The sequence below is a fragment of the Phoca vitulina genome, unplaced genomic scaffold (assembly GCF_004348235.1).
Source record: "Phoca vitulina isolate PV1807 unplaced genomic scaffold, GSC_HSeal_1.0 scaffold106, whole genome shotgun sequence".
NCBI lineage: Eukaryota > Metazoa > Chordata > Mammalia > Carnivora > Phocidae > Phoca > Phoca vitulina.
This window is the reverse complement of record NW_022589809.1, coordinates 243,243-254,757: the sequence shown is the minus strand read 5'-3', so window position 1 is coordinate 254,757 and position 11,515 is coordinate 243,243. Positions and strand designations below refer to the sequence as shown.

Genomic DNA, 11,515 nt, shown 5'->3' with positions numbered 1-11,515 from the left:
ACTTAATGACACTTCAAACCGATCTAGATCAGATCAAAGGGGGCCTTATCAGGGCATGGTGCCGTGAAAGGAAATACTATTATCTCACCCTTATGGGGCTGACTTTCATAGATAAGAGTAATAAGGTAGCAGGATTAAGAATAGTGAAATATGTAAATTTTTTTGTGAAAGCAGAAGAATCTCAGAAGAGTTTATTCTGCTATCAGAAATGTTGAGTCAGTTCAGCTTTCAGAAGACTTAGGACATTATGCCAAGTTTGTAATAAAACTCATTTCCTTGGGTTAAATCTGTGAAAGCTGCTACTAATTTTGTCACTAAAGCTATAGCCTTAAAGCAATGGGGTCAGTCAACTGAATTAAATTGTGTGCTATAATAAGCAGTAGACCTATATTTATTTCCTTTTTCTTGTGTAAGCACATTCAGTGCTTGATTATCTCTTTCTTGCTCAAATAAGTTGATAGGTAGAATAGTTAGCTAGCCCTAGAGCAGGCAGTTCTTGCAGTGCTTGTTTTAGTCTTATAAGGTCTGCTTGTGTTTATTTTCCCAAGGAAGGTATCCAGGGACTGAAATATTAATAAGTACATAGAATGGGGACGGCAATAGAGAAAAACTAGGAAATAGTCGAATACTCCATAGTCTGCAACATCCAGCCAGGCCTAAGAATCCACAAAACTGTCATTTAGTTGGGGGCCTAGTGAATTCTTGGATCCCCATAATTCTTTCTGGAGGTAAGTGGATTCCTTCAGTGCTTAGATTATAACCTAAGTGATAACAGTATCTAGACATAGTTGGAATAGTTCTTTAGGGACTTTATGTCCTTTTTAACTTAACTGCTGCAGCAAATGAATGGAATCTTTTTATGAATGCCTTTTTTAGTAACTGATTACAGCAGGATGTTACCCACATATTGTAAAAGTGTTGATTTTCCAGGATACTGGAGGGTGGCTAAATCTTGGTGGAATACTTGGAAGAAATAAGAAGGGACTTCAGTGAACTTTGCGACATGACTGTCCAGGTATATTGTTGATTTTCTCAAGTGAATATATGTACATATTGGCTCTTGGGATGTACAGAGGTGCTGAAGAAAGCTGAACTTAAGTTTACAGCAGTGATCCATTTTGTGTCTGGTTGAACGTTTGACAAAAGCATGTTTGGATTTGGAACAACTTGGAAACAGGAAATCATTATCTGTTAATAACTCTACAAGTCCAGGAAAAATCACCATTTCTGCCATTAAGTTTTTGAACCAGTGAAATCAGTATGTTACTGGATTTGGTAAAGGGAATGATTAGTCCCTGGATAATTAGGTCTTTTACTTTCGGTGTAAGGTCTTCTGTGGCTTTAGGCTTTAATGGTTACTTAAGCAATTGACGAAGAGGTTTAGTTGTGTCTCTCTGAATTGTTATAGGCTCTACAATTTTTTTTCATCCTCCCAATGCCAATATTAGCAGTAGAGCATAGATTTTGGGGTTCTTAATTATATTAGGGGACTCTGGTCATTATCATCCCTCTTCTATATCAAGAGTAGATCATAAGGAGTATAAAAGATCAGGTTCAAGTTAATCAGGTAATTTTAAGGTGAGGTCTCCACTGGAGGCAAAATATATTAACCCTTTAAATTTAGAGAACTGATTTCTACCTAAAACATTGACTGGGCCTATGGTATGTAGCAAAAATGATTTTTTTTTCTGTGAAATGTCCCAGAATTATTGGTACTGGTAAGATAGATTTTGTTTTTAACTGCAAGGGCACTTTTGTCTTACAATGTGGATTCAAGTAGAGAGAAAACCTCTGGTACCTGTAAGACTTTAGCGGGATTTCCCATTTTTTATTTTTTTAAATTTAAATTAAATGAGTGAACATATAGTACATCACACCCCATTCATTTTAATTGTAGTTTCTACTTGGCTGTAGGAGCAAATAACTGGAGAATGCTTTGGAGTCCTGTTAATTCTGGGAACAGCCCAAAGGAATAGATATGGGGACACTTGAGTTGATGGTGCAGGACTTAAATAAAACCTTGGAGGATAATCTTTTCCAGTGGCCTGGTTGATTACAAATGGCATGTTCATCCCTTGGACAGCATTTTGTTGATGAACTCATAGGAGACTGTGATGTGGGTGGCCCTGATCTTGATGTAGGTGCCTGCCATTGGAACTATTATAGCTCTAATGGCAATAGCTTTTGGATTTGTTTGTGGTCTTGTTTGAAAGTTCTTTCCAAGTACTCAGCTATGGTTATGTGTTCCATCAGACTAGTTGCTTCCCATCCTATTTTCTGCATTTTTACTGATCCACTAATCTCAGGAGATAATACATTTACAAACAGGGCAGCTGAAGCAGGTTGGGCAATCTCATTTATTGTGTGTAACACAGAATGCCATAGGAAGCGAGCTTCCAGTTGGATTTCAAAGTCCACTAAAGATTCATCCTTCTCGTTTCACAATTTTGAATAATCAGATCAGCCAGGAAAGATTCTAGAGTTGCCTTTTGCAAGATCAGATACGATTTGCATTTTTTTTCCATTTTGTGAATGGACCATATAGGATTTTAAGTATTATTCTCACAATTTTGGCATTCTGCTTTCTGTATCCATGTTTGGGGCTTAATCAGGCCCTACCAGCATGTGCACCAGATGATAATGATCTAGCAGCCCAGGGTCATAGGCCCTGATAATGATCTCAACAAATAAAGACTCAATACATTAATCCCTGAGAGGGAACAAGTCAAGAATGCCAATTTTCATCATTCTTATTCAACAAAATACTGAATGTTCTAGCAATAAGATAACTAAAATAAATAAACGGATACAGTGTATACAAGAAAAAAATAAAATTTTTCTTCTTGCATTATTTTTTTAAAGATTTTTTTTATTTATTTGACAGAGAGAGACACAACGAGAGAGGGAACACAAGCAGGGGGAGTGGGAGAGGGAGAAGCAGGCTTCTCGCAGAGCAGGGAGCCCAATGTGGGGCTCGATCCCAGGTCCCCAGGATCACGACCTGAGCCAAAAGCAGATGCCTAATGACTGAGCCACCCAGGCGCACCAATTCTTGCATTATTGTCCATATAAAAAACCCCAGGTTATATAATATATATATAATATATAATATATATATATATAATATATATATTTATATAGAAAGATATATATATATAGAGAGAAAGATAGATAGATGATAGATAGATGATAGATAGATAGATAGATAGATAGATAGATAGAAAGATAGATGATAGATAGATAGATATATCACCACATGAATATCAAAAGACAACATTTTGTGTATGTAGTTTTTAAAGATTTATTATTTTTTTTTTTTTGAGAAAGATAGAGAATGGTTGGGGGAGGGTCAGAGGGAGATGGAGAGGGAGAAAGACTCCCCAAGCAGATGTCCCAATGAGCTCAGATATTGACATGAGGCTCGATCTCAGGACCCCTGATATGACCTGAGCAAAAATCAAGAGTCAGATACTTAACTGACTGAGCCACCTAGGTGTCCCAATTGTGTATGTATTAACAATGAACCCAAATATGTTAAAACTGAAAAGACTATACCATTTTAAATCATGCTGAAAGACATGAAAGAATCAGACATATAATCAATTACACATGTGAAGAGTCTGTAGGCTGATAATGTCAATACAGTGATTAAAGTGATTAAAGAAAGTGTAAATAAATAGTGTCAAAGATAACCACCGCTGGACTTGAGTTAACATTTGAAAACATTTTATTCAATAACTAGAGTCTGTAGGGATAATGCTGAGCTCTCTTCTGATTTCTCTGGAAGGGATGTGGAGTTTTAAAAAGAGAACAAGGGAGTGGAGAGTGTTTGGGTTCAGTAGTGTCAGAGAATCGAAAAGGTATAAAAGGTTGGTCATTTGAATTCTGTTACATGGTGTTAACCGTAAGCCGGTTGTGTATGTTTGTTGGCAATTATCAGAGTCAATATTCTGTGCTCCCACAGAGAATGGGAGACAGAGACACTTTTCTTATTTTCCTTTTTAAGATTTTATTTATTTATTGGAAGGAGAGATAGAGCCAGAGAGCACAAGTAAGGGGAATATCAGAGGAAGAAGGAAAAGTAGGCTCCCCCTGAGCAGGGAGCCTGATGTGGGACTCAATCCCAGGACCCTGGATCATGACCTGAGTCAAAGGCAGACAACCAACTGAGCCACCCAACTGCTCCCTTTCCTTACTTTTTTTTTTTAATACTTAGCACACAATGTTGCATTAGTTTAAGGTGATTCCACAAGTCTATATGTTATGATATACTCACCACAAGTGTAGCAACCATTTGTCATTATACAATATAACAATACTATTGACTATATACCCTATGCTGTAGTTTTTATCCCCATGATTTCTTCATGCCATACCTGGGGCCTATATCTCCCACTACTCAGCATCCATTTTGCTCATCTGCACCTCCTCTCTGAAAACCATTAGTTGGGTTTCTGTATTTATGGGTCTGTTTATGCTTTTTTGTTTGTTTGTTCATTTTTTCTGTTTTAAAATTACACAGATAAGAGAAATCACATGGCATTTGTCTTTGTCTGACTTATTCTACTTACCATGATACCCTCTAGGTCCATCCGTTTGCACAAGTGTCTACATGGCAATATATAGACACACATACACACACATACATATATAGACTTTTTAAAAAGCAGATGGGAGTACAAAATTGGTGCAGCCACTGTAGACAACAATATGGAGGCTTCTCAAAAAATTAAAATAAAGAATTCCTATGATCCAGTAATTTCACTATTGTTATCTACCAAAGAAAACAAAAACAGTAATTTGAATAGATATGTGGACTACTACATTTATTGCAGCACTATTTATGATAATGGTCCTGTTGTATTCCTTTTTCCTTTCCTTTCCTTTCCTTTCCTTTCCTTTCCTTTCCTTTCCTTTCCTTTCCTCTTTCCTTTCCTCTTTCCTTTCCTTTTTCCTTTCCTTTCCTTTCCTTTCCTTTCCTTTCCTTTCCTTTCCTTTCCTTTCTTTCTTGCTTTCTTGCTTTCCTTCTTTCTTTTGCATGTAGGTGTCCAGGTTTCCTAGCACCACTATTGAAGAGACTGTATTTTTTCCCACTGTATATTCTTCCCTCCATTCTCTTAGATTGATCACTTAAACATATAAGCATGAGTTTATTTCTGGGCTCTCTATACTGTTGAAGTGATCTATTTGTGTATTTTTGTGACAATGCCTAGCTGTTATGTGACAAATGTGCTTCAGGTCTAGATAAAGCAGACTCTATATATTACACAGACATAAAAAAAGAATGAGATTGTTCCATTTGCAGCAACATATATGGACCTACAGATTATAATATTAACTGAAATAAGTTAGACAGATACCCTATGATTTCACTCATAGAAGAACTTAAAAAACCAAACAAACATATGGTTTCATTCATATGTGGAACATAAGGAATAGTGCAGAGGACAATAGGAGGAGGGAGGGGAGAACTGAATGGGAAGAAATGATTGAGGGAAACAAACCACATGAGACTCTTGACTCCGGGAAACATACTGAGGGTTGCGGAAAGCGAGGTGGGTGGGGGGATGGGGTAACTCGGTGATGGGAAATAAGGAGGGCACGTGATATGATGAGCACTGGGTGTTATATTCAACTAATGAATATTGAATATTATATCAAAAACTAATGATGTACTATACTTTGTCTAATTGAATGAAAAAAAAAAAGACAAATGAAAAGAGAGAAACCAAGAAGGTAGACAAACAAAAAATAAAACCCAGATTTTTAAAATCAGGTGGATGGGAGGTGAAAAACAGATATATATAACTTCTTTATCCATTAATGTATTGATGGACACTTGTGTTGCTTCTATATCTTGGCTATTGTTAATACTGTTGCAATAAACCTGTGAAGATATCACAAAGGGTGTAATAAAAGAGTGAAATGTTTTTGCATGTATAAGAAGAGGAGAGAAGGAATGGGGAGGGTTGGGGAGGAAAGGGACACTCAGAATTAAAGGAAGGGACAAGAGAAGGAAGGAAAGAGAAGGTAGGAAGGCACAGGTGTGCCCTGATCAGAAGTTGTTGACATGGGGAAGCTGGACGTGACTAACTAGAAGGGAAGCATTCTATGTAATTGGTCTGGGAAGCATGTTGGACTTTCTCTAGTTGGTTCTGAGTTGAACATAGGAATAACAGTTTGGAAACTGGCAATTACTGACCAAGTTCTGACTGCTTTGTGCTGATTGCTACAGGGGTTGTGATTTGACTTCTTTGGCAGGTTCATTCAAAGGTTGGGTGTCAGAGTTCTTTTGTCATCTATGATCTGGCCATTGTCTGTTTGTATATTCAGTCTCAAAAAAGTAATGATTGCTCAAATGTGTATGCATCAATCTGCTCTTCATGGAAAAAAACTGTCTTGAAAAGTTAGAGATTCAAAATTTATAAGGTTGGAAATGTTAAAATGTTAATGCTGTCAAAGAATCCTTATAACTGAATATTTAAAAAATTGAAAAACCAATCCCACATTTTATATCAGTAGATTAATGTATTGAGACAAAATCTTCTCAAAATTGAAGATCTAAATCTGAGACACCACCAAGGTGGACTTAGTGTTGTTTCCTGCGTTAAACAAGGAATTTGAACTGGATATCTCTCAAACCATTTGAACATCACAAAATCAGCCTGAGATGTAAGAATATATATCTGGAACTCTACAAGCAGAAAAGTGACTGCTTTTTGCAAGGTAGGATGCATAGAGTTGTGAATCTGTGGACAGATATTGGAAGATAAACAGAAGGTGGAGGGATCCTCCAAACGCTGACTCCTGGAAAGTGATTTTTATTGTAGCTGTACTAATTAATATCCCAACAGTGTACATATGTTCTCTATTTTTCACATCCTCACCCACAGTTCCTATTTCTTTTGATCTAATGCTCAGTATTTTGTGTAAATTTAACAGTACTGTATGTTTATCTTGCAATTTAAGGAAGTAGTTCCTTTATATTTCTATCATGTCAAATAATAGTAATTATGTGATGTGAAGTGCTAGCTAAATCCATCTTAGTAATCATATCACAATATATAATTTTAATTTTAATTTAATGAATATTTAATATATAATTACAATTTTAAATCAATATGTTGCACACCCTAAACTTATACAATGCTATTTATAATTATATCTCAATAAATTGGAAAAAAGCCAATATAGTTACATTTTAGCAGAGGATGAGGAAATCTTGTGTGTGTCTTTGTATATTGTAAACAAATTAGTATATGCTTGTTCACATTAAAAAAGTAAAAACTAAACAGCACAATTCTTTGACAAAGTAAATAATAATACCAAGTTTTGTGCACCCAAACTACAAGATGCTTTCACAATAGAAAAAGGAAATAATAAAACTCTCTGTTTAAAATAATATTTTCAAACAAAAATGATCAACTTTATGACAAAAAGCACAGCCTACACTAAAAACCAACGTTTATTTCTGTGAAAGAGAAAAGAAAGAATTATTAGCACAGTAAGTCCAAAAAGAATTCTATCTTAAAAAAAATTTGACCAAATATATCAGAAAATATTTAAAGGAATTCTGTTTAGTTGTATTCAGTCTGAAATTTGAACCAAGTGATCTGGTATATTTTAGACACCTAATAAGATTGATTTTTTCATGATGAATCAAGCTTACTTTACTATTCTTCTTATATTTATGCTTTCTCATTTTCATTAATGATATAAATTCTGTATGCAAGTGTATTTACTTCATTTGATGCATGCTACTGTATTTAAGAATATGATTTTGTTTAAATTTATACAATTATTTTATACATTAGTATAAATTTATTTTATAAATAGCATGATCAGGGACGCCTGGGTGACTCAGTCGGTTAAGCGTCTGCCTTCAGCTCAGGTCACAATCCCAGGGACCTGGGATCCAGTCCCGCTTCAGCCTCCTTGCTCAGCAGGGAGGCTTCTTCTCCCTATGCTTACTGTTGCCCCTGCTTGTGTTCTCTCTCTCTCTGACAAATAAATAAATAAAAATCTTAAAAAAATAAATAGCATGATCATGCATATATTAGCATTTTTTTAGGAATTTGATTATTTTTTGCCCAACATTATCATTTAATATTTGGAATTTTATCCAAATCACCATCTATTCTTATTGTAACTGACTCATTTAGTTCCCAATTTGGAGCAATAGCCTTTGAATTGGTTCAGTTAATTCCACATATATCTCTCGTAAATTTTGTCTAAACTGTCCACAAATATATTCCATACCATTCCTTTAAAAAATTTGTCACAGCTTCTCATTTACATATTCTATGGCTTTCCTTCTAGACTGACTGACATTTGTATCCTTGTATACATAGGACTAATAGTGAAACCCTAGACTGTGTATACTCTCTATTATCTTGCTTATTCAAAACTTATAGTCTTTATAACCATGATTTTGATACATCTGATCTTTATATAAAGGGGAAAATTATTTTACAAACAGTATATCTGATTCTGATACACAATATACTTTGACATCATTATAACTAAGTTGTATAATCAATCTTTTTCTGTGGATAAACTTTACAAATAGTGTTTTTAATGATGCTTAACATCATATTAAAAAGAAACATGTCTCCAGTACTATGTGACAAATATAAGGCTAGGAAAATTACAATTGATTTTGAGCAGACTTGTTGACAATTCTTCAGCACCCACAATGCCTATCCTACCTTCACTGTTTTTTAGGACATTTAATTGTTTCAGAGCTCTAAAGAAAGTGAGGGCCTGAATTACCAACCTAGATTTTTTTGTCAGATATACAGATCAAGTGAAAGCTTCACAGATTGTCAAAGCATTTTTGTCTTAAATAGAACATGATCAAAAGACATCAACAAAGATTTTGTTGATCCAGAGCTGCTGGCTTTCTCCATGGTAGTTAAACTCTGCCATCAGGAAACCTATTTCCAAGGTATCTTCATACTCAGCCTGCACAGCACTTTATCAGGATGTGGGCGATTCCCTCACCAGTATGTGACTGGTACTTTGGAGAAGGGATTATCCCAGGGAGAGGATGAATGAGTGAGTGGATAGCATTTGTATATGCAAGACACTCCACTACATTCAGACCCGTCTCGCCATATAAATGTAGCATCCTATGGAGCAGCACCAAGGATACAATAGGTATCTAATAACAACACAGCAATTTGTACAGACAAAATACTTTGAAATTATGTGCATTTGTATTTGAAACTATTTTACCTGTGATTATCAAATTACTTGTATAAACCAAAAACTTGATGCCCATTAGTAGATATCAGAGTCATTGATATTATGAATACTTATATAGTTGGTGTCATTTTTTCACCAAAAATTTTTCCAAGGGCCACCTTCATGTCCCTGTTTCTCAGGCTGTAAATAACAGGATTCAGGCTGGGAGGTAACAGAGAATATAACACATGCATAAAGAGGTTCAGTGATGATGGGGATTTTGAGTTTAAACCTAAATATGCAATATATCCAGAAGAGAGGAACAAGGTTACCACAGTGAGATGGGGCATGCAGGTGGAGAAGGCTTTAAACCTGCCTTGTGAAGACGGGATTCTTAGGACAGTGGACACAACATAAGCATAGGAAGCAACCATGAAAGTAAAACATACAAAAGCAAAACAAAAACTAACAATAATAAACACATATTCTAGAATCTGCTCCCCAGAACAAGCAAGCGTGAGCAATGATGGAATGTCACAGAAGAATTGATGCACTATGTTGGAACCACAGAAATGGACAGAAAATGTGCCTGCTACATGGATGGATCCATAGACACCCCCACTGAACCATGATGCTGTCACCATCTGCACACAGGCACCTCTATTCATGATGGCCTCATAGTGCAGAGGACAGCAGATGGCTGCATAGCGATCATAGGACATCACCAGAAGGAGGGCAAACTCTGTGCCAGCAAAGAAAACAACAAGGAAAACCTGTGAGGCACATCCCATGAAGGAGATGGAATGGCTGTTGGTCAGAGAGTTCATGACGGATTTGGGGACAGTGACAGAGATGTAACAGATATCAATCAAAGACAAATTCTTCAGGAAGAAGTACATGGGGGTTTGGAGATGCTGGTCAATGGTGGTGAGGGTGATAATGAGGAGGTTCCCCATCAGCGCTGCCAGGTAAACCAGGGAGAAGAACGCAGCATAAAGTCTCTGTAGCACCTGATCCTCAGGGAATCCCATGAGCAAGAATGTTGTTATTACGGTCACATTGGTTAATTTCTCAGGCATGATGATTTTTTTTTTTTGAAACATAAGAAAAATTTTCTTGAATCTTCAGAATCTGTCTCTTTTCATTGGTTCTGGTATTCACTGATTGTGAAGTTATTCCTGGGGTAAAGCATATCTTGCAAACTATAATTTTTTCAATGCATGTAGAAAAAATATATTAAGATCATCATTAAAGCAGATTAGAATATTTTTTCTTGTAATAGGCTAAAATTTATGCATAAAACAGACCAATACTACCTCACATATTCATTTTACTTTGCTGGAATAGGTTAAAAAATAGCAGGGAAATTTGGAATAAAATAGAGTAATTTGTTTACGTATTCTCAGAAATTTGATTTAGTTCAATGTGAACTGTGTTCTTGGTATTTTTGTTTTTTAATGTTTCAAGTTTTTATTTAAATTCTAGTTAGTTAATACATAGTGTAATATTAGTTTCTGGAGTAGAATTTAATGATTCTTCACTTACATACAATGCCCAGTGCTTACCCAACAATTGCTCTCCTTAATACCCATGACCCATTAAGCACATCCCCTCACCCACCTCCCTTCCAGCAACCCTCAGTTTGTTTTCCATAGTTAAAAGTCTCTTTTATGATTTGAAGACTTACTATGAATAACTGGGAGATTATTTCTTCCTCTACTTTTCTCTATCCTATTATAACATAGGTAAATGGGAGGGAAGAGATGGGTAGAACTAAAAATTGTCTTTGTATTTTTTTTTTTGTGACAATGATATGATAAAAATGTACAACTTCAATGGATCAAGGTTATAATATAATCACTAACATTTATAGAAATGCTTTAAGAAGATATGTGAACTTTATTTTAAAAGCCAATAAAATCCTGGAAGTATTTATGTATTATTTATTATGATTTAGTTATTTTCCTTCAATAAGGACACATGCCTACTATGCAACTAATAACCAAATTAAAATACCTATTTTAAAATTAATCAAAATTAAAATACCTTATTTTCCTAAAGGGAAGTGGAATGCAAGAAGGTGAAGTAAATTTACATGCTTAAACATATCAAGAGCACTGGAATAACAGTCGGAATGTTACAGAAGATGCATAGAGGTTTGGAAGAAATTCTCTTACCTAATGCAAATCGAGTTTCCCTAATTTTAGGAGAGAGTCAGTTATTTAAAACACTGTGAAACTTAACAATAAAAGTTAGGCTAATAAAGGACACATTCTCACATAGGAAGAAAAGTTGAAAAGCTGGACCTTTTGTCCAATAGGATAAAAAT

General features: G+C 35.4%; 1 protein-coding gene across 1 annotated transcript; it reads right to left on the bottom strand.

Annotated features, from left to right (window-relative positions):
- Positions 1–9,317: 9,317 nt before the first annotated feature.
- Positions 9,318–10,265, bottom strand: LOC116627917 (olfactory receptor 14A16-like). The gene has a single exon (XM_032397895.1). The coding sequence runs from the start codon at positions 10,263–10,265 to the stop codon at positions 9,318–9,320; it is 948 nt and encodes a 315-aa protein (XP_032253786.1).
- Positions 10,266–11,515: the final 1,250 nt, after the last annotated feature.

Excerpts from the sequence above, each read along its gene's own strand:
- LOC116627917 (XM_032397895.1), bottom strand. The coding sequence starts at position 10,265 with ATGCCTGAGAAATTAACCAATGTGACCGTAATAACAACATTCTTGCTC.